This window comes from Biomphalaria glabrata, chromosome 9 (assembly GCF_947242115.1).
Source record: "Biomphalaria glabrata chromosome 9, xgBioGlab47.1, whole genome shotgun sequence".
In the NCBI taxonomy this organism is placed as follows: Eukaryota; Metazoa; Mollusca; class Gastropoda; family Planorbidae; genus Biomphalaria; species Biomphalaria glabrata.
Genome location: NC_074719.1, coordinates 13,131,267 through 13,155,466, shown reverse-complemented (window position 1 = coordinate 13,155,466; position 24,200 = coordinate 13,131,267). Strand labels below are relative to the sequence as shown.

At 35.7% G+C, this 24,200-nt stretch overlaps 2 protein-coding genes across 5 annotated transcripts in view; both read left to right on the top strand.

Moving 5' to 3' along the window:
• The first annotated feature begins 284 nt into the window (after nucleotides 1-284).
• On the top strand, nucleotides 285-5,183 carry LOC106070938 (uncharacterized). Of its 2 annotated transcripts, none has more exons than XM_013230940.2 (4): nucleotides 285-398; nucleotides 2,662-2,751; nucleotides 3,251-3,307; nucleotides 3,406-5,182. In XM_013230940.2, the coding sequence occupies exons 2-4, from the start codon at nucleotides 2,736-2,738 to the stop codon at nucleotides 4,374-4,376; spliced, it is 1,044 nt and encodes a 347-aa protein (XP_013086394.2). In that variant the 5' UTR covers nucleotides 285-398; nucleotides 2,662-2,735; the 3' UTR covers nucleotides 4,377-5,182. The 2 variants fall into 2 exon arrangements, with proteins under 2 accessions (XP_013086394.2, XP_013086395.2); XM_013230941.2 differs by having other exon boundaries at nucleotides 289-388; nucleotides 3,406-5,183.
• Nucleotides 5,184-7,294: 2,111 nt separating this feature from the next.
• LOC106070933 (uncharacterized) overlaps nucleotides 7,295-24,200 on the top strand; it is a 20,793-nt gene continuing 3,887 nt past the window's right edge. Inside the window, exons 1-12 of one of the 3 annotated variants that reach the window (XM_056041547.1) lie at nucleotides 7,295-7,550; nucleotides 8,114-8,410; nucleotides 9,742-9,867; nucleotides 11,226-11,405; nucleotides 13,626-13,801; nucleotides 14,327-14,492; nucleotides 15,465-15,559; nucleotides 15,736-15,943; nucleotides 18,623-18,768; nucleotides 19,265-19,583; nucleotides 23,031-23,174; nucleotides 23,324-23,470. In XM_056041547.1, the coding sequence (XP_055897522.1) occupies nucleotides 7,496-7,550; nucleotides 8,114-8,410; nucleotides 9,742-9,867; nucleotides 11,226-11,405; nucleotides 13,626-13,801; nucleotides 14,327-14,492; nucleotides 15,465-15,559; nucleotides 15,736-15,943; nucleotides 18,623-18,768; nucleotides 19,265-19,583; nucleotides 23,031-23,174; nucleotides 23,324-23,470 (2,059 nt within the window). In that variant the 5' untranslated portion in view covers nucleotides 7,295-7,495. The remainder of the gene's footprint in view (nucleotides 7,551-8,113; nucleotides 8,411-9,741; nucleotides 9,868-11,225; nucleotides 11,406-13,625; nucleotides 13,802-14,326; nucleotides 14,493-15,464; nucleotides 15,560-15,735; nucleotides 15,944-18,622; nucleotides 18,769-19,264; nucleotides 19,584-23,030; nucleotides 23,175-23,323; nucleotides 23,471-24,200) is intronic. The other 2 variants (XM_056041544.1, XM_056041545.1) reach the window with 2 other exon arrangements.

Below are 24,200 nucleotides of genomic sequence, written 5' to 3'. Positions count from 1 at the left end.
TATTTAAGTGTCATCTTTTAAAAAGCAACTTTTTTTGTGTGTTATTTTTGTTGTTTTCTCTATCTTCAATTTCATCGTAAAGTATAAAAGGGAATAATGAGAAAAAAAAGGCGCTGATATTGACTTTTTATTTGACATTGTTAACAGCCAGTGTAGTCATGCCAATGCGGACTCATGTGAAACTTCAGAAAAATTCGTTTAAGTGATTAGTTCATTACCTTATAGAAACTGTCATGTACTGTATCGGGGAGTATGTTGTTCTATTTTTAACTTATGTAACTTCCGAAAATCTATTTAAAGAACACGGATGTGTAAATATTTTCTGTCATCGAATCATGGTTTCCTCAACTCGGTATAGGATATTTTCCTCATGGACATTTAGTTTAAGGTATTTCAAGGTATTAACTAACAGTTTTCACATCTTTTAAGTGCGTTTCAAATTGCCTTTAATATATTATTGTTGTGATTCTAATCTTGGTCACTTTACAGCCTAAGAAAGAAAATCCAATATGCATTGTGTGTGAGCCTGTGAGGGGGTGGGGGGTGGGAGGGAGGGGTCCAAATTTGAAAATCCTCCCGGGCACCTACTTGAAAGGGGCCCCCAAATGAGTGTCCGAAATTGTTTTTGTCTTAAATATTACGCAGTTATCTCTTGTCATGATGCCAAGATGCAGGGGGGGCCCACAAATCCCTAGCTACGCCACTGCTAGAATTCTCATTTTATTTACTTGTTTTAAATCACTTTAGTTTAAAAACGTAAATTACTTGCTGTTCGTTTTAATTTGAAAGAGTGTAATAACGTTTAAAATATTATGTTACTGTATCTTGCAATACATATTTAGTGTCTGAATCAAAGATGATTTTAAACTGTTAATGTAACAATCTTAAAGATGAATAGAGTTATCCGACTTATCTGGAGACCACGGATACATGGACGATCATGAGCTTATCCATTTTGAATAGATAAGTCGCAAATTAAATTTCATTAAAGATTTCCTGAAAGTCGAAGTCGAATCTTATGAAAGCTAGCTCACTGGCCTGTATAAGAACTATTTTTCTTACATGAAACCCCATTGAATTAGTTGTACATGAAGAACAAATGTTTGAAAAAGATCAAAGCTAACTCAGACAAGTTCACATAGAAAGTAAAGTTCAGCTTGTGTGTGTGTGTGTGTCAACGTTCAGTGTGTGTTGACGCAGTATTATACTATTACACATGAGACTTGTTACTATTAGTGTGTCGCGAATGTCGTAGAATGCTGGGTTCGTGCTTCCTGGAGTCACACGTGACACGTGACAAACATGGATATTATTGATTGACTTAACGCCACTTTAGCAGACAAAAGGATACTACTAGACTGGCTAAAAGTCAATTTAGTCATCCTTACTTCCTGTTTCTATATCAGAAGTTTCACGTGTCTTTTCACCCTCTTAACCCGAGGTGAACATTTAACAGGCAATGTCAACCGAGACTGTGACAATGTGATATCCCTTCTTTCATATATGTTACATCTGTCTATCTCTATAGGCCTACTGTCCTATATGTATATGACTTTGATAGAAACTATTCTACAACTGCCAACTATGTACTAATTACCAATTTCAAAGATCTAAAAGTGGGTATGGCACTAACTATAATGTTCTTCGAACAAGCAATTGAAAGAAGAATACTTTAAATGCAAAAACAAAGCTTATTAAAGGGAAAGAAAATTGCATTTGTCTGAAAATTGCAGGGCTTAGCTCTCTTTCTGCTATATAAAACAAAATTAATTAATTAGTACTAAATGATTAATTAATCGTTTTTTGGCGGCTCCCGAAAGGGGAAAAGACGCTTTTAGTTTTGTGTGGAATGTCTGTCCGTCCGTCCGTCCGTCCCGTTTAGATCTCGTAAACTAGAAAAGATAGTGAAAATACGACATCACAATATTTTAGATCATTCAAAGTTCTGATGCAACGGCTACTTTTTTCATTTCTGAAAGCAAAAATCTAATTTTTTCATAAAAATACACCACTTTTACAACTATTTACTATTAATAGTAACAAACACTTGAGGCTCTTTATTAGGGGAGGCAATATGCTGAAATGTTTTATTCTTGAGAAATGAGAGATTGGCCCTTTACAAAACAATTAGATATTCATTATAAGACGTCAGTTCGGCCAGGCTCACATCTAACTTCACATTCACTTTCACCTATCCCTTGGTTCGGAAGCCAAGCGCTTTACCGCTCAGCCACCGCGCCTCTACCATGAATAATTACTATGAATAATGACTATGAATAATTACGCAAAATTTCATCTTGATCTTAGAATGGGAAGTGGGAAAAACAAAGGTGTCAAAACATAAAATGATTAAATCCATCCATACATCCACATCTCTCATAAAGTAGTATTTATTCCCCTTATTTCGATATCAAGCTAAATAATTTATTCCAAACAATTAATTAAATAATTGCTTAATTTTGGGATTGATTCATATCTTGTCAGGTTTAATGAATAATTGTGCAAAGATTTAACTTAATACGAGAATGGGAAACATAACCTTTTACCAGACAGACAGAGTAAGTTTATATAAGCTTGTAAAAATTAGCGCATGGAAGCCTAGTTTGGACATCCATGGTAAAAAAAAATCAGGTCTTTACTATATGTATTGTCTTTTTTCAGAGCCTACGTAGGAAAAACAATCCCGAATGCGTTACGTTCAATATCAGCAGTAACTTCATAGAACGTAAATAGGAATGAAAGCAGAAGAAGGTAAAGTAATTGTGACAATTATAGTGCTATCTATCAAGAAAATCACTTCACTAAGCGACTTAGACAACTATAGTTCAATCTATCAAGCAGTGGCGTAGCTAGGGTGAGGGAAAGGGGTAATTAGAAAATCCCAAGGGGCCCCCAAATGAGTGTTGAAAATGGTTTTTTACATTAAATATTACGCAAAATGCAGGGATCCTCAAAGAGGTCAAGCCCCCCCCCCCAGGGTCCCCAAATTGAGGCGAATTCCTAGCTACGCCACTGTTATCAATACAAAGACTGCACTAAGTAACTGTGACAAGTGTAAAAAAAAATATCCTTTCAGATAACCAGTATTATTATTACTTTGCATTTAAAGCTAGAGTTGTGTTTAGTATTATCTTTTAAATAAAAATTATTACTAACATTTATGTCCTAAATGTTTACATAAAACATAAGATAATAAATATTGCTGTTTATGATTAAACTTACAACACATATTCGCTTTACACTTTTGCAGATGTTTCTGACACTGACCACTATAAACAGCTGGAGCAAGACTCATACCATTATTTTGGTAAATTCTTTTTTTCTGATATTCAGGTCATGATGCCGATACAAATGTCTAATTTATAACTTATAAATAAATGTAATGCTATTAATTTTCTAATCCAGGGAATCACGAGACTCACGGAGAAGTTGATCTTCATAAAATCTATGTTACCTGTAAAAAGAACCCAGATCATGCTCAGTTTATACCTATACATAAATTCAGCTTACAACATCTACCTGACAGTGATCGTAACAATGATTTGTATGAATACATCAAAGCTGTTGCTGATTTGACGGTGCTAATAAATGTGAAAAAGACAAGTCCACACAGACCTCAGTTCTGGCCAAAAACCAGTCACCCTTATCCCTTTTTCAAAACCATTGAGAACGAGAAAGAAGAAGAAATCGCCATAGCAAAAACAAAAGTGAAAACCGGAAGTGGAATGGTTTACAATGTGAGCAAATTCGAAAACGGGGCAAGACAACGTGGAGGACGACAAGGCAGGAGCTACACGGTGTGTTGGTGTAAACAATGTGAGCAGTCAGATTCACCCAGCACCATTTGGTTTGAATTTGATGTCTACACAGCCACACATGTGGTTTTTGATGAAATCGAGGCTAACCACACGTCCTTGAGATTGTTTCATGATAGCGAAAGAAGTCCAAAGGTCTTGATTGACAAGGTCAGGATCCACGACGCCTTAGTAGAGTACGATAGGTGTTGGATTAAATGTGTCACATGCCAGGTCAGTGTGGGAGTTCCATTGGAACAAATGTGGACAAAATACCTTGCTCTTGACAAACAAGTGACTAAGCAATACACTAAGTCCAGAGATAAGGACAGGTTGACATTCGTAGTGTCACATCCTCATGGGTGCCCTAAACATGTGAGTGTCGGCCGCTGGAACAACATACGGGCCATCGGTGAAAGTAAATCTATCAAAAGAATAACCTACTCAACGGGTACATGTCCAGGAAGTAGTGGAGCCAATGTCCACTGCATAGGGTACACAGGCGGTAGGTACAGACAGTTGGCCCACAGTGGAAGCTTACCAGACGGGTCAAATACAAGTGGAGCTGGATGGGTGAAATAATTCACATAACTTGATATTACTTTACTTCAATGATGTGTCATTTATCATTTGTAGTTAAATGTATAAAATATCATTTGTGCATTACTAAATTGAATCATATGTCATATGGTGTACAATTTATCTAATGTCGTTTGCAGTACAATAAGTACAATGTTATTAGTGGCCTTGTAAAATGTATCAAATTCCATACGATGTAAAATAATCAAATGTCATTTGCAGTACAATGTATAAAATGTCATTTGTAGTATAATTTTCAAATGTAATTTGTAGCCCATGACAATAAAATGTTATGTGTAGCACAATGTATCAGATGTTATTTGTAGCCTATGACAATGTCATAGTAGTGTAGTACAATGTATCAGATGTCATGTGTAATGTCATATATCAGAAATAACATGTAGTACAATAAAATCATGTATAATACAATGTACCAGATGTCATGTGTAGTACAATGCATCAGATGTCATTATAATAGAATATATCAGATGTCATGTGTAGTACAATGTATCAGATGTCATTATAATAGAATATATCAGATGTCATGTGTAGTACAATGTATCAGATGTCATTATAATAGAATATATCAGATGTCATGTGTAGTACAATGTATCAGATGTCATTATAATAGAATATATCAGATGTCATGTGTAGTACAATGTATCAGATGTCATGTGTAGTAGAATGTTTCAGATGCCACGTGTAGTACAATGTATCAGATGTCATGTATAATAAATATATCAGATGCCATGTGTAGTACAATATATCAGATGTCATGTGTTGTAGAATGTATCAGATGTCATGGGTAGTAGAATGTTTCAGATGTCATGTGTTGTAGAATGTATCAGATGTCATGTGTAGTAGAATGTTTCAGATGCCACGTGTAGTACAATGTATCAGATGTCATGTATAATAAATATATCAGATGCCATGTGTAGTACAATATATCAGATGTCATGTGTTGTACAATGTATCAGATCTCATGGGTAGTAGAATGTATATATATGTAGTGTAATGTATCAGATGTCATGGGTGGTACAATGTATCAGATCTCATGGGTAGTGTAATGTATCTGATGTCATGGGTAGTACAATGTATAAGATGTCATGGGTAGTGTAATGTATCAGATGTCATGGGTATTACAATATATCAGATGTCATAGGTAGTGCAATGTATCAGATGTCATGGGTAGTACAATGTAAAAAATTCGAAGTACAAGTTACTTAAACAATGACTTGAAATAAAACAGTACGGCAGCGTTTCTCACATTCTCGGGTGGCGAGTAACTAGGTAAAAACATTTTCGTTCAAGCCCCCTTTAGAAGCTGGAGCCCAGATGAGCGATGTAGGCTCCCATAGTGAGATCCTTGAGTTTTTTTTTTTTTTTTTAAGAATGTAATAAAAAAAAAAGAAAAGAAACTTTGTCACAATTTTTAGGTTTTATTTTTCATGTAACCTATATTGATTGAACACCATGTATAGAAACAAAATTCATTTCACTAAAACTTCTTCTTCCTCGTTCTCATTATTATGTTGGAGCGTTCAGATGACTAGACCAATATATGAGATGAACTGCGCAGTGGTTTCCAAATCAGGGAGCTCTCCATATAGTTCACTATGACGTTGTTGTTGTTTTGGGACATTGTGTTGCTTACATCGTTTAAGCGTTGTCAGAAGATCTTCCTGGAGGTAGAATTGAAGATACGGCAGGTTTACGCTCAAGTCGGCAAGGGGTCTGAACATTTTTTTCGCCGCCCTTCCCCCCCCCCCCTTCCCCGTTGTTGGTCGGTTGTTGGCTTGTAGCTCAAGACAGACTTTTTATATTTTTTAATAACTAAACTTTAAACAACTTTTGAACAACTTCCTTGTGAACAAAAACTCAATAGAACTGTTATATTATTCACGATGTAACTTGAGATGAAGTTTAGATCTAATAGAAATAAAATAAACTGATATTTAAATTAACTCTAAAACTAAATCACAACAAACATAAAGTCTTTACTCTTTCATGTCTTAAGATCGTCTCACATTGGCACTAGGTATGCTAATTTCATCATCGTCACTGCATAACCAGCAATCAACCGCTTAACTTTTAACCTCTTCTTACCGCCGCATAGAAAATACACACACTCCATACCACCCCTTTTTGTCAGGATGTTGTGCCCTCCCCCCCTTCACATGAGAGGAGCTAGCGCTCCTTCCCCCCCCCCCCCAGTGAAAATGTTTTTTTTTTTTGGAAATTGCGGACTATTCGACTCAAAACAAATATTACAAACAACCTGCGAAATAAATATGCGTCTATGGAAAAACCCTTGGGAATCCTTTGTATGCTGCTCTATTTTTTTTTTGTTTTGGTTTCCGAAATAATTTCTAATGTACGAATATCGCTTATATTTTCAAAGGGTAATAGAATAATAAAAATGTATATAAGATATATAAGTATTTTTTTTATTTATCTATTTTTTTTTTTAAAAGAACCTTGGAATAATGATTTGGCCGCCCCCTAAAGTCGGCCGCCTGCGTGCAATGCACACATTGCACAATAGGTTGCGGCGGCCCTGAAAAAGTCTATGAAAAAGATTACACAAAATATCAACAAAAAGGGATCAAAGGACCGCCGAAAGAGACCAAAGGACCATCAAAAGATGCCACACCAAAATAAGATCATAGATTCCCCTAACTCTTATGAAAAAGTCATAACGCCCACCTTTTCTTTCTAAAAATAATAAAACCAACGGTGAAAATTGCAACAAAGAAGTTTATATGGATTGGTGGGCTACTTTACACGCTTCACTTGGCAGGCATTGAGACAGATATGCCAGGCTATAGTCAGGTTGTGCCCATTCTTGCTGTCAGTCCCTCCCTTCACCCCCCCCCACTCAATCAGTGAGAGAGGGTGTCTTTCTTGCTAATAGTACAAACCTGTAGAGTTATGGCGTCAATCACGTCAAGCCACTCTATAATAGTGCCGATCTGTGACCCATGTGCTTCAATGCCAGATCTCAGGATCGCGGACATGGATATACGGTAGACACAGGACTTGTAGTGATTAGTTTAAGCTTAAAGATTTGATATTTGGGCCTATGTCAGTCTTCTAATATATTTAGTGAACCATTCAGCAGAATGATTTTACTGTTTTCCATGTTATCTTTAAAAGTCTTCAGTGTTCATTCCTCAGGTAAGAAAATGCCACGAGCTATTTTGTGACAATCATGCCATGAACATTTTATTTTTGTCAATCATACATTATGTTTAAATTGAGTCAATCATACATAAAGTTAAATTAGCGTCAAGCATACTTTACTTCATACAATCTCTCATGAGCCCATATCCAGCATTCTTTATATTTCATTTTGTAAATTAATTGAAAAAAATTATAGACGTCGTGGTCAATAAGATGTTAAGTCAAGATCTCCTTTCAGATCTTGTGATCTAGGTCATCTGTTTCTGTGGACTAAGGTTAACGAGGGTGTCGTGTGGCCAGCACAACGACCAATCGCCTTTACTTTTCCCCAAATAATGTCATGTACCCATAGAGCTGGGTGGACTCGGACGCGACCAAAGATCCCAAAATAAAAAAATCTTAGTCTTCACCATGATTCGAACCCAATACCCCTGGTTGAGAAGCAAAGCGCTTTACCACTCATCAACCGCGACTTCATAATATGTTAAGCTCTGTTCTATTGATATATTGAAATTCAAGTTCACATTAACATGTCTCCATTCTACACTCTTCATTAGCCAGTATCATAGACTGTGAAAGTGAACGCAAAACAGCCGAGTACTTAGAGGGTCAGACCTTTTCCCTGTGCTGTTCTTTAGACTTGGAATGTAACAGGACTCAATGGACTGACTACCTTGGTATTAAGAAGAGAAACAGTCACTCGGAACATCCGAGCAGATTCGCTGTTAACCGGACAGATCGGTGTGTTGTGAGGTATTCTGTTGTTAGCGCTGTGACTGAAGACACTGGCATATATGCATGTTATAGAAATGATGACAATTACATATTCGACAACATGGATGTAACAATCATAGGTAATTGCATTCTTTTTATGAGCTAGGTAAAAATATAAATACTCCTTATATTATCTAGATAGTTAGCATCATGAGTTGACGACCTGCATATTTTGCCACAACTGATGCAGACAAATCCGTTGTCTGTCGGGGGTCTAATTTAAAGTTTTCTTTTCCATTTCTGCTCCTTTCTTCGGTCCTCGGTACGGATTTTTGCCATCTACTACCAGCTGCTTCATACATTGCTTTAAAAATACTGAGGTACAAAGACAAAGTCATACAGGCCGGAATATTATGTCTTTCCTGGTGCCATGAACAAGTTTTTCTGAATCAGTCAGGAAGCCCAAGATTTCATTTAATTAATGCATTTATTATTGTATCAAGTATGAATTAGAAACAAAAATAATTGAAGAATTGTTTTTATTGTCTTGACTTAACTTATTTAACTTATTTCTGTGAACCCCCAGGGGAGCATAGGGCCTTGAGCACACCTCTCCAGCGAACTCGGTTCTGAGCAGCTTTCTTTATCTGCTCCCATGTCATTCCAGTACCCTCAGCTTCACCGATGACTGACCTCTACCAGGTTTGTTTGGGCCTGCCCACATTCCTCTTTCCTTGTGGATTCCAATCAAGTGCCTGCCTTGCAACATAGGTAGCTGGTTTTTGCAGGGTGTGTCCAGTCAAGCTCCACTTTCGCTTTTAATATTCTGGGCTGTTGGATTTTGCTTGGTTCTTCCCCACATGTTGACAGTAGATATCTTTTGAGGCCCCACCTCATTCCCAATATTCGGTGTAGGCAAATGTTGGTGAAAGTTTTTTCCAGATTTGTTTTCGTGACTCTCTGTATCTCAGAACCGAATAAAAGAACCAACTTGACGCTTGTATCAAAGATTCAGATCTTGTTATGTAGAGACAGTGCTATGGAGTGCCAGATAGTTTTAAGAGTGGTAAAGGCAAACCTAGCTTTATAAAAATGCGATTTCGTATATCGTCATCAGTTTCACCATCTTTGCTAACACTACTTGCATCCTAAATCTTATTGCAATGAAGCAGCGTGTTGACAACACCAACAACAAGCAAGGCGGCAGTTCTTTATAGAGTTGCCCGTATACAGCCAACTCTTCACGCATACCAGTTTTTCACGGTGACCAGATAAGTGAAGTGGTGTGTATCAAGAATGTTGTAGCAGGATTGGGTTCTCTTGTTCATTATTGATCCTCAGAACTTCTGTTTTTATTTTGTCGATGAGAAGTCCCTTCTCCTTCGTTACTTCCGAGATACTGGCGCATTAAATTCGTACTAAGCCTAAATTGTAAATGGCAAATGTCAATATTGTCTGTTTGTTTCTTTAGAAAAACCCAGCGGATTCACCATACAGTCTATCACGTGTTCTGACCTGAAAGATTTGAATATAACATTCTCATACAGAAATGTTAACCCTACCTTTGACCAAGTGCAAGTGACGCTGGAAGAACAAGGTCAGTTTTCACTTCTGAATAGCTATTTGGTCAACGTTTGCCGTTTATGTAGCTATTGGACGTACACAAGTTTGATTTACACAAGTTATGATGTATGCAAATAGAGAAATTCTTATACCGAACGAGCACTCGACAACTTAACTCTTTCTCTCCGTAATTATTTACCACATTCTGGTGGAATCAACGTTGGTATCGTCAGTCAGGAGAGAAGGAGTTAATGAGTTTGTGACAGTCACCTAGACGTATCATACAAGAGTAGCATTAAAATGAAGGCCGATACGACAAAAAATGCAGAGCCGTTCTTGTATAACGTGGCGCTGCACTGTCATGGAAGATCTCAGGGCAGTGGACACCAGTTGAGCAGAGGATCCAGATATTGCTAGAGATCAAACGGTGAAGGAAGATCTCTGGGCAGTGGACACCAGTTGAGCAGAGGATCCAGATATTGCTAGAGATCAAACGGTGAAGGAAGATCTCAGGGCAGTGAGCACAAGTTGAGCAGAGGATCCAGACATTGCTAGAGATCAAACGGTGAAGGAAGATCTCAGGGCAGTGCTCACCAGTTGAGCAGAGGATCCAGACATTGCTAGAGATCAAAAGGTGAAGGAAGATCTCAGGGCAGTGGACACCAGTTGAGCAGAGGATCCAGACATTGCTAGAGATCAAACGGTGAAGGTAGATCTCAGGGCAGTGGACACCAGTTGAGCAGAGGATCCAGACATTGCTAGAGATCAAAAGGTGAAGGAAGATCTCAGGGCAGTGGACACCAGTTGAGCAGAGGATCCAGACATTGCTAGAGATCAAACGGTGAAGGTAGATCTCAGGGCAGTGGACACCAGTTGAGCAGAGGATCCAGACATTGCTAGAGATCAAACGGTGAAGGAAGATCTCAGGGCAGTGGGCACCAGTTGAGCAGAGGATCCAGACATTGCTAGAGATCAAACGGTGAAGGAAGATTAAACTCTAAGTCGGAATAACTATGATAATAATTATTAATATTATTAGAATTTGCGACATTTAAAATGAAAAGTATTTTATGTTTTTGTTTGACTAATATAAATATAATTTGTATAAGTCAAAACGTATAATAATCAGAAACTTATGTAAATCAAAATTGTATAAAATTTTATAAATCATAACTTACGCGGCTGAGTTATGCCAATCCAACTTTTATAAATCCCAATTATATAACTTTTATTAAATTTTTATTAACCATACACTTCTGTAAGGAAAACAGAAAAAAAAATTAACAATAACTTGTACGAGAAGTACAACTTTATTAATTATATCGTCTATTAACCATAACTTATTTTATATAAAGCAAGAAGTCTTTGTGGACGTATTGAAATTTGTTTCAGCTAAAGAGCCAATGGCCTGCCAGGCAAACTGCTCTGCCTCAACTCAAATCTGTCTGTGCCAGATAAGACATGCATTTGATAGTATCATACACAACAGGAATGTGACTTTGAGAGTTAACGTCACTAGATCTTCCATTGAGTCCACTGAGTTCCTAACAAGTATCAATCTTATTGACTTTAGTAAGCAGTGCTATTATTTTAACCTAATTTCTATTTTTTATAATCACAAATCCAACGACTAACAAAATTACAAAGAGAGTTTGTGTTTTCACACAAACTCAGAGGCGGCCCCCGTCGGATCCCTGTTGGATCCGCCTATTCGCAAGGAGTACTCAAGACGTAATTTTATTTTGATTGTCAAAAGTAATAATGTTTCAAAGATTTATTTGCCGTTATAGATTTTTTTATCTGTCTTACATGTTTTGGATGTTCTTTCAAAATTAAAGATTTATTAACTCCTTGTCCTAACCTCCCGCTGGACGACGGGGGATGGCAGTGAACTGGGTATGAACCCGGGACCGTCGAGATAGTCAGTCAAGCACGCTAACCACACGACCAGGCATTGCTATTAACTTAATAACAAACTGGTTACAAACTAATAGCCTGTTATTGATATAGAGATGTATTACACATTACGGCATGACATTTACCGGATATGTACAATATGTTAGACGAGCGATTTTAGATAATCTCTCAGCATTGATTTGTAATTAAAAAAAAAGAAGAAGAAAAGAATAGATATCTTGCTTGTAGCCCTACTTCGATGTCTAAGCACAGTTAACAACAGAGCTATTGGCATTTTCATATGATTCCATATGACGTCAAAGGAAACAAAATCCACTACGTCACACGGACACGGCCCTAGTTAGACTAAAAAATGTCTTCATCAATGCAAGCAATTTTTCGAGGGTTCATAGATATTGGTGCACCGAGTTTTTTTAGCATTACATTTAAAGAATCCATTCATATGACGTCAAAGGAAAAAAATTCCATTACGTCACAATTGGCTAGTACCAAAAAAATGTCTTTATTAACACGATATATTTAACGACATTGGTGCACTATGTTCTAATAGAATTTATTTAAAGAGGATTAAAGCCGCATTTTTGTGCGTTTTGTCTGTCAGTTTGTCTGTCAGTCATTTTGATATATAAAAAACCCACTAAAAGCTACTGAAAATTTGATTAACCTTTAATTTTCGTTTCGAAACATAGCAATAGTTGTAAGTATGAACGCAATAGATTTAATTATATATAATAGATTGTTCCGGATGTTTGTATAAATAGTAAGAGAAAAGGAGAATTCCAGATAAATGTAAAACCGTTAATTAATTTTTTGGGATGGTCTTGTTTAAAAATTAGATGTACCACATAATTAGATAACGATAATTAGATTTTGTAACGTTTTAGCTAGAAAATTAAATGTACTTTAAAAATAGAGTTTAAATATTTTTCATAAAAAATCCGGAACAACATTTTTTCGTAAATGCGAAGATTATTAGTTTTATTAATTAGAAGAGGGATTTCAAACAGTTATTTGGCGTTAGTAAATAGTTCATATAAAATTCGGAATTTTTTCGCGACCACTTGTAAGAAAATGTAAGTAATATATGTCGATTTCTTTTCAAAACAAAATCCGGAACATTCTTTGTAGATTAAAAAACGTTTGTTATGTTTCAGCAAGAAGATTAAATGTAAAATAAGTATAAAAACTGATTTTCAATAATCGTTTCTAGTAAATTACTTTCTTTTTTTTTTTTAATTCTGAACAACCTATTGTCGATATTTTTAAAATGTGTTTTAAGATGAAAATACGGAACAATTTGATATCTATAAATAAACTATAGTGACGTAATGTCAAAGAATATTTTTGACATAATTCAATTTTTATAAAACAATATCCGGAACATTTTTACAGTTAATTTTACAGTCAGTATAGAGATTTTGATTTAAGCATTTATATGATATTGACATTAAAAAAAACACGAAAAAACATATTATTGATAATGTGTTTTTGCAACGTTTAAGCATGGAAATTAAATGTAATCTATCTATCTATCTATCTATCTATCTATCTATCTATCTATCTATCTATCTATCTATCTATCCAAGCGAAAGCAGATTTCTTTATATTTTTTTGATAAAATAAATTACATATAGGCCTAAGTATTAGCTCTCCTCTAGTGCCATAGGAGCATGGAACAAGCAGTCTGAATCAGTCACCAAAGCCAGTGACTTAGCAGCGTTAAAGTTACTAAAATGAGCGAGCAGTTTAGAACAAAGATTTAATTAATAAGATTAATTAATGAGATAAAATAAAGATGAGATAAAGAAAATGAGAATTCTCTGAATCATCTGTTATTAAGACATATATAATAAAACACGTTGTCTCTCTCTCTAGTTGTCCCAAGTCCTGTCCAAGATCTGTCAGTATTCAACATCAGCTCAACTGAAGCCATTCTCAAATTTCGTCCAACTTTTGAAACAAAAAATTTAATACATTGGATGTTTGAGAGAGGCAAAGTGCTGACATATCACGTGACTCTATTTTCTACCAGCCCAATGGAGAAATGGAAAGTAAGTATTTCATATGAATCCAGACTATATGGGCATTCGTGCAAATGCCGGTGGGCCGGTACCCAAATAGGCCGTTCGGGGCCACGAAAGGATTTTGAGTGTAGGTATGACTATTATTGGATGCCCATCATATGATAAGCACATTATGGGCCTGCTTGTATAGAAATGCCGGGCCGATTTTGACATCCAGTCTGTCCTTGTATGAGTCTATACTTTGAACATTCAAGAATTTTTAAAAGGGAGTAAATCACTGAGTATGGAGCTGGGTGCTTGGCTTTGAAAATTCCTGTTCCTGAGTCCACTTAACTCTAAAGAAGACCTGGCATTAGTTGGGGAAGTGCAAGCAGACGTAGACGGAACGAGAACTTAAACTGACAACCAGCAGACAACGGTCATGTCTGCGCTGGAAGCGGCCAAGTATGTAGATTACAGTTGGGACTGCGTAGCCACGTGAAAAACTGCACTCTTCCTAAATCTAATGTGAAAGTTTGTATTTAATAAAGCTGGATTTATTCTATCATTTAGATACAGTTCAATAAAACTGTTCTATTTGATGGCAAGTCCAGTGAGTTTACTGCCGTCTGGTTTCAAGATTTGATTCCATTCACTCAATACACCCTCATCGTCTGCTGCTCTGGAGGAGGAGGTCAAGGCCAAGGTAGAGAGCTAACATTTATTACCAACCAATCAGGTAAGCCTATATATACAAACACACGATCTTGTTTCATAGAGTTAAAAATAAATGTTTTGAATAATACATAGTGGAAGACAAAATAAAAAAAAAATGTGTTCTTCTCTCCTTCCTAACTCTGGAACAATATATTCTCTTTCTGAATCTGTAATCGCACAACAAACACCTGCCTTCCATATTGTTGGTGGAAACTCATTTTGAAAGGTAGTGGCAGTAGCATTCTATCCAACTGTAAATGGAAAACCAGGTTGATTGGAGGAGGAATGGTGTAATAAACTTAGGAGGTGGGGAGACGAGGTGGTGGATAAATGTTTAACAGTGACCAGAAATAGTTCGTTCGCGCCCCCACCTAAGGGCTGAAAAAGCGCTGTAGTCTCCCTCAGGGTGCTTCTGAAGGGTATTCAGAAATTAAATTCATATACTTTTAACGCAATTTTCCGGGTTCTTCTTTGTTTATCTATGTATACTATGATTGGAATACCTCTTAACGTAGTGGATGTTTATTAAAGCTAGTCCATTTCTTTCTCTTTTTTTTTTCGGAACAAGTGTTACGTAGATGATTTCTTAGTGATTTGTATACTAGAAATAGTTTTTTTTGTGAAAATCGGAAAGACATCATGTTCCCCTTCCAGCCAGCCATTGGGCCCAACTGCGACCACTGACAGCCAAGCGTTTTTCCGCTTTCTGAGCTCTAGAAATGGATCGTCCTGGTTTGTACAATCACGTCTTATCAGAGAAATAAAAATGTCACCAAAAATGAACAAAGTTGCTAGACTGGCTGTTAAATTGTTCTCTTCCAATGTTGGCGTCTGGAGATCTAAAGAGCTCGACAATTAATGTCGAAGTTATAGACTTCTATGCTCGTCCTGTGTAACAAATCTTTTTGACTTTTTTTAAATTCTTGAACGCTCATATACTAAACTTATTATAGGTGAATGCTTTTTCAATATCATAATATTTCGATATTTTCAGTTCCACTTGAGCCTCCAGAGGTAGATAACTTCAGCTATATGAGATGGTATGATATATCCAGAGTTAAGTCCTCTTGTGTGTTCATTATAATAAAGGTAGGTTATAGTTAATGCTAGTTTTAATTAATTCAAACAAGATGCACTAAAATTAAGTATTTCAGTTGTTTTTTCTGCCTCTATGTATGTTTCAAAACAAAATGCACTTCATATTAAATCATGTCTGTTTATTTGGGTCAATGTGCGAGGTGGTATCTTTTAACCTTTTCCCCCAGCCATTACACAGGACATCAAGTGACCGCAAAGACGTGAGTTTTAAGGCTGAACTGACAACACATTCAGAGGATCTACCAATCAAAAAGTGTTACAGCATATGCCAGCTATGTCAAGTACCGAGAGATTCATTCAGTGTTAGACTCTGGACGTTAAACAGAATTGGACAATCAAAGACTTACACAGAGATCACGATTCCCACCTCTACAGGTAGACAAAATGGGCACGTTTATAAACAACTACAATGATATTATCTTATAAATTACAGACGTTATTTTTCTTTAAAGTCCTAATCGTATCCATGTTTTAATCTAGTCGATCAGGTTAATTACAGAATCGCTCTACTAGCTTGTACTAAGTCATTGGTTTTCGTGGCTGAATCAGGCAACCCGTTCCATGCTGTAAAGGCACTACAGAGAAACGCCATCATTTAAGTGTATTGTTTTTTTTTTGTGTAATTTCAACGTGACTTTATATTTGTGTCTTTCTACATATTTTATAAAGTTGTGTTTTTGGTACAATGACATTATTATTTTAATTGCTTCTCAGTTAGGTCTTTTTACTTTAAAAGTATAAATTCATATTAAAATTAGGTTACAAACACAGTTCATCTGTTTTTTGTGGCCTACGGTGAACGAGGGTGTCATGCACTCCACTAGCGGATCCAGAACTTTGGAGTGGGGGGGGCGATTTTTTTCCAAACCCTAACCCTAACGCCCAGTAAACCCTAACCCTATGCATAAACGTGTATACAGAACACACACACATACACACACACACACATATATATATATATATATATATATATATATATATATATATATATATATATATATAAGCAGCATTTCTCAACCCCTAGTGGGGTTTGGGGCAAAGCCCCGACGACAAAAGCATATTCTTGTATTCTACACTGCAGAAACGCATTCTCCTGACATCTAAAGCTTATTATTCATCAATTAAGTTCGGGGCGAAGCCCCGACGACAAAAGCATTTTCTTGTATTCTTTACTGCAGAAACGCATTCTCCTGACATCTACAGCTCATCATTCATCAATGAAGTTCGGGGCGAAGCCCCGACGACAAAAGCATTTTCTTGCATTCTTCACTGCAGAAACGCATTCTCCTGACCTAAAGCTCATTATTCATAATATTTAAAAAAAAGGACCTTTTGAATAATATTGTGCTTGAAAGATATTCTAATATGAATTTATAGGCCCTTAAAACATTGCAAATAAAACCGATTTGTTCCTTGAAAAGATAAGATACCCCACATATTTAGATTTTGTCTTTGAGGATCGCCGCCGAAAAAAAAATTATTCGATAAATAATATTCAATAACATTGTAGCATAAGTTGTGAGTTATATTCCCAAATTTATTTAACTAGAAAAATATCCGATTGAGTAAAGGTTGGGAAAAGGCGACTATAAATGTATTGTTTTCGGTTTAGAACTCATCTCAATCATGATTCTTATACTGAAAAATAAATTTCGTTTGAATTCTAACTTTTCCAATGCAAAGTCTTCTTTTTTGAAGTAACGTCTGTATTATATAAGATAAGAGAAGTCTTTCTTAAAATAATTATGATAAATTCATTTGAAATTACATAAACTCTGGAAATGGGAGGGGCGGTAGAATGAAAACGATTAATCCTCGCTCCTTTAATAATTTCTGCTAAAGATTGCATTTGGCATTCAAGAATAAAAAAAAAAAGTAGGGCGACTCGATATAAGAATTTAATTTATAGTATATATAAATTATATTAGTGGCAGATTTTTTACATTTTGTAATTTCCAAAAAGTATTGGTTTGTCCGATGGGGGAAATGCAATTGCATATATCGCCCTTCCCACCTATTGCAACCTTTTTTCATTTAAATTTACTAATGATAAAATTTGAGATAAGAGTATGGTACGACATAATATACAATGGGTTCACATATCAATACGTAGTTTATATTATATAGATATTCAACTAATTTTGTTCACAAACTATGATTCTCCATAAAAATAGGACCGCCCCCCCCACTCAGAGGGCTAGAGTGGGAAGGGCAGTACTTGCAATCGCCCTCCCCCCAACCCCACCGAATCGACCAAGATACCAGAAAGGGAGCGACATAATATAAAATTTATAGATTAATTCAACTAATTTTGTTCACAAACTATGATTTCTCCATAAAAGTAGGACCTCCCCCCCCCCACTCAAATGGTTTAGGTGGGAAGGGCAGTAGAGGTATTCGCCCCCCCCCCCCAAACGGTAAACAGGGAACGACATAATATAAAGATCGGTTAAAATATCAATAACAAGTTTTAATCATATAGATATTTAATTGATTCTGTTAGCAAGCTGTGATTTCTACAAATAAATTGGACCGCCCCCCCCACTCGAAAGTGTATGGGGGGGGCGGGATTGATACCATTGCCCCCTCCCGACCCCACCAAATCGGTCAACATACTAGAGGAGGAGGCGAAATAATAAAAAAAATAGGTTGAAATATAAATAATTAGTATATATTATTAACATAAGTAATAAATTTGTATACAAATTGTGTGAATTCTATACTAAAATTCGTCCGCCCCCCCCGAAGGGGGGGAGGGTCGGCCGAGTGGGGGGGGCGATCACCCCTACCGCCCCCCCCCCTGGATCCGCCAGTGGTGTCATGTAGCCAGCACAACGACCAACCGCCTTTACTAACTAACTAATGTCAGGTACCCATTAGAGCTGGGTGGACTCAGAGGCGCCCAAAGATTCCGAAGTTGAAAATCCCAGTCTTCACCAGGATTCGAACCCGGGACCCCCTGGTAAAAAGAAAACAAAATATACCCAGGGAGCATATCAACTGACGTAGCCGGTATTGAACTCCAGTATACTATATTTAGCACTTTCTTTCTAGAGGCAACAAATCCTACAACAATTGTGGAATTCGAGAGTGGATTCGTTCACTTAAATGTCCAGCTGCCCAGTGAGCATGATATAGAGAATTTAACTATCCACTGGTGTCACGGAGAGAACAATACAAGGTCACTGGCTATTTGTAAGGTAACGGAGAGCTACTTGTGGCTTTTTTTTATCCCAAGTGATTAACTTTGTTTTTAATCATGCTTTAAATTTTGTTTACTGTTTCAATGAAATTTCGTTAAATAAATAAGGCTATTTAGACTGAGATTTAGAAATTTATATATAAAAATATAGTGCTTTTTTGTAAAAAAAAAAAAAATAGGGGCCGGTACTCAGTGATGAATTGCCTAACTTTTAATTACTAATAAATAAATAAATAAATAAAAAAACGTTAGAATACAGGGAAAGTAATAGTTTTTTTTACCCCACATTGGAAAAGCACTGTGTATACATATAGGCCTATATATATATATATATATATATATATAAATATATATATATATATAGCCTATATATATATATATATATATATATATATATATATATATATATATATATATATATAGAGAGAGAGAGAGAGAGAGAGAGATAGATAGATAGATAGATAGTAACATGTACGATGCTTTGTATTGTTTAGGATTACCCCCAACATAGATTTGTATCACCAGGACACAGAAGCCTAAACATTTCTATAGAATTAGATGACCTCACTTCGGACATTTATACTACCATCTCACCTCTACGAGTTTTTCACTTGGAGGATGTTAGTCAAGGTCTACACGACGTCGCCGCTACACAGTCAACAAAAACAGCTAGAACATCGAATCTGTTTCTCTTAGAAAAGGAAGACGCGCCAACAGCAGAAAATTCTATAATTAGAATCTTTGTGTCAGCCCAAGTTCAAGGTCGCTGGATGGGCATGGTGGAAGCTGAGTGTTACTTTGACAGAAACAGTGGTAGGACATTAGTACAGTAAACATTTTGTTCAGGCTAGAAACTTAGAGAATGTTTGGTGTCAGAAGCTCTCTTGAACCTAATATTTTTATTCTGTCGTCAATGTAAAGTAAGACTGTAGTCATGTGATGATTCAATTTTCAAGTATTGGCTGAACGAATCTTTTTGTTGTTTTTACAACGGTATAGTTTTTCCGTTGCGTTTTCCATTGAGCAGTTGGTTGTCTGAGACATTCTCTACACTGAGCTGCTATTAAATTAGAGACAGTCTCTACATTGAGCTGCTATTAAATTAGAGACAATCTCTACACTGAGCTGCTATTAAATTAGAGACATTCTCTACATTGAGCTGCTATTAAATTAGAGACATTCTCTACATTGAGCTGCTATTAAATTAGAGACATTCTCTACATTGAGCTGCTATTAAATTAGAGACATTCTCTACATTCAGCTGCTATTAAATTAGAGATATTCTCTACATTGAGCTGCTATTAAATTAGAGACATTCTCTACATTGAGCTGCTATTAAATTAGAGACATTCTCTACATTGAGCTGCTATTAAATTAGAGACATTCTCTACATTGAGCTGCTATTAAATTAGAGACATTCTCTACATTGAGCTGCTATTAAATTAGAGACATTCTCTACATTGAGCTGCTATTAAATTAGAGACATTCTCTACATTGAGCTGCTATTAAATTAGAGACATTCTCTACATTGAGCTGCTATTAAATTAGAGACATTCTCTACATTGAGCTGCTATTAAATTAGAGACATTCTCTACATTCAGCTGCTATTATATTAGAGACATTCTCTACATTCAGCTGCTATTAAATTAGAGACATTCTCTACATTCAGCTGCTATTAAATTAGAGACATTCTCTACATTGAGCTGCTATTAAATTAGAGACATTCTCTACATTCAGCTGCTATTAAATTAGAGACATTCTCTACATTCAGCTGCTATTAAATTAGAGACATTCTCTGCATTGAGCTGCTATTAAATTAGAGACATTCTCTACATTGAGCTGCTATTAAATTAGAGACATTCTCTACATTGAGCTGCTATTAAATTAGAGACATTCTCTACATTCAGCTGCTATTAAATTAGAGACATTCTCTACATTGAGCTGCTATTAAATTAGAGACATTCTCTACATTGAGCTGCTATTAAATTAGAGACATTCTCTACACTGAGCTGCTATTAAATTAGAGACATTCTCTACATTCAGCTGCTATTAAATTAGAGACATTCTCTACATTCAGCTGCTATTAAATTAGAGACATTCTCTACATTGTGCTGCTATTAAATTAGAGACATTCTCTACATTGAGCTGCTATTAAATTAAAGACATTCTCTACATTGAGCTGCTATTAAATTAGAGACATTCTCTACACTGAGCTGCTATTAAATTAGAGACATTCTCTACATTGAGCTGTTATTAAATTAGAGACATTCTCTACATTGAGCTGCTATTAAATTAGAGACATTCTCTACATTGAGCTGCTATTAAATTAGAGACATTCTCTACATTCAGCTGCTATTAAATTAGAGACATTCTCTACATTGAGCTGCTATTAAATTAGAGACATTCTCTACATTCAGCTGCTATTAAATTAGAGACATTCTCTACATTGTGCTGCTATTAAATTAGAGACATTCTCTACATTGAGCTGCTATTAAATTAGAGACATTCTCTACATTGAGCTGCTATTAAATTAGAGACATTCTCTACATTGTGCTGCTATTAAATTAGAGACATTCTCTACATTGAGCTGCTATTAAATTAGAGACATTCTCTACACTGAGCTGCTATTAAATTAGAGACATTCTCTACATTGAGCTGCTATTAAATTAGAGACATTCTCTACATTGAGCTGCTATTAAATAAGAGACATTCTCTACATTGTGCTGCTATTAAATTAGAGACATTCTCTACATTCAGCTGCTATTAAATTAGAGACATTCTCTACATTCAGCTGCTATTAAATTAGAGACATTCTCTACACTGAGCTGCTATTAAATTAGAGACATTCTCTACATTGAGCTGCTATTAAATTAGAGACATTCTCTACATTGAGCTGCTATTAAATTAGAGACATTCTCTACATTGAGCGGCTATTAAATTAGATACATTCTCTACATTGAGCGGCTATTAAATTAGAGACATTCTCTACATTGAGCTGCTATTAAATTAGAGACATTCTCTACATTGAGCTGCTATTAATTTAGAGACATTCTCTACATTGAGCTGCTATTAAATTAGAGACATTCTCTACATTGAGCTGCTATTAAATTAGAGACATTCTCTTTCCTTTCGTTTTCTCCAGGACATCTATCAGAACATTGTCTATAAATATGTTCTCTGCTATACGTGCTTTTGTCTTCTTCAACTTTTAGAATCTTTTGTGAGCTACCCAAGGATCTTGGTTTACAAGTTCTGTCATGATCTGTCAACCTGATTTATTTTATACATAGGCCTACAGCAACAGAGCTCTGAGCCATTAATTGATTTATTGGCATACCTATGCCCATACAACAGTGATCTGTCAGATCTACAAATAATACTATAAGAATTTGTTATACTTTGATAGTTTATCAGTAATAAAGGCTTTTTCGGCAGCTTAGTATAAATGATACAATCTCTACAGTAAAATTAACAGCTCAAGATGGTTGCTGAGCAGTGGGAAATATTCTGCTGATTTTCTGATGGAACTTAAGATTTAACAAAAAACCGAAATGTCAATAATTGACAGAACTTTTTTTTTTATCTTATAGGCTTGATAAGAGTACTATTGTTAAACACATACACATAAAAACGCCCGCTCCGATGACAAACTTTGTAAAACTTGAGAATGTGCCTTTAAAAAAAAAATCAAATATTATTTATTATATAGGCCTACACACACCCAGGCGTAGCAGCAATTGAGCAAATGAATTAATTACATCCTGACCCTTGACTTATAAAGGCCCACATAGGCCAATGAAAGATAAACATTGAGTCTTATAAAACTAACAGGCCACTTATAAGAAGTCATTCCTGAAGTGATTGGAATGACGCTAGTACTCGTCAAAGTTTGTACATACAAATAAAAAATTTACAATGACATGTCATTTTGTAAATGAATACAAATAGACTGGAATTGTTTGGATTTGGATTGAATTAAGAATGCCACTATCATATTCTTAGACCCGGGCCTAAGAGTACCTTGCTACGCCACTGACAAAGACACACATGCACGCATTTGATCTTTAGAAAAGGAATAAATGCAGCCCAATCTGGTTAATCAGGCCACATGAGGACACGATCGTTTTTGGTCACAATAACCGGCTTGTCCCACTGTATATCAGGAATTGTTTCGATACTGGTGGTCTCATTAACCGGATTCAACTCTATTTATACGTCACAAAGAAGGGAATGTTAATAGAAATCTATTTTTCTACCTAGGTCATGCCAACGTCTATCTGTCCAGTTTTTCAGACTCGTCTGGTCAAACATTTCTCAGATTTGGTCAACACTGTGACAGAACGTATCAGTTTAAGGTTGCAACATTTCATATTCACAGTTCGATAGACGTCACTTGCAATTCAAGTTAGTACTTAGTAGTGTCCTATCAATTTTGTCATTGTTCTATGATATTAAAATTAAAAGAATGGTGAAAACATTTTTTTTTTATTTTATTTGTATTATTTAATATATTTATGATTATTGTAGTTGAGTTTCAATTTGTAATTGTTTAGCTAATAAACTAGATGAAGTCAGTTCAACTTTAGAGTCACATGTTTACCCAGTTCCAAAGGATTCTTTGTTTATCTGTGTGTTGGCAGTAGGATCCAATGGACAAATTAAATTCTTACCTGCGCTTCCATTAATGAGATCTTCTGAAGGTAAATGTATAGTTTATTTTATTACAAAGCTTATTATTTCTTATTCTGTCTGTCTGTCAGGTAAAAAGTGTGCACACGTTTGTACACGTTATTTCTCCAACACACAATTTCGGATCAAGCTGACATTTTACACAAATATTGCCTAACAACACTAGAATGAAATGTAGAAAATTAAACAATTAGTTAATTAACTATTGGAAATTAATCATTTTGTTTGGTATCCCAAACAAGGGAAAGAAATTGTACTTGACTGAAATGGTGGTATAAGGTAAATTAGTCACCTTTATAGTCGTCGTCTGAGTCTTAGTGAACACAAACATGAAAAATAAGACGAGATTATAGGAACAAATAATAACTATTTTCAGAACATCTCCGTTAACAGAGTGGTTACCGTGTTGGCTTGAGAAGCCTGAGCAGGCTTGAGCAATAAGTGCGAATTCAGGTCGTTCCCCCTTTTTTTATGTATATAAATTCTTTTTCCTGCTAGTCTAGATCTATTACAAATTTAATTACATGACTGATCCAAACTAATTAATACAATTACACTTAATATAATCTTTTTTTTTCAAAGTATTTTTTCATGTTTTTCAATGTATTATACAGGGACTTACACAAAGTTTCTAACAATTTCAACCAAGAGATTTGCTATGTTTTGTAAAGTATTTTCCAATTTTAAATCTGTGTTTTTTTTAATGAAATGAAAGCCTTGGATTTAGCTACTGTCGGAGCG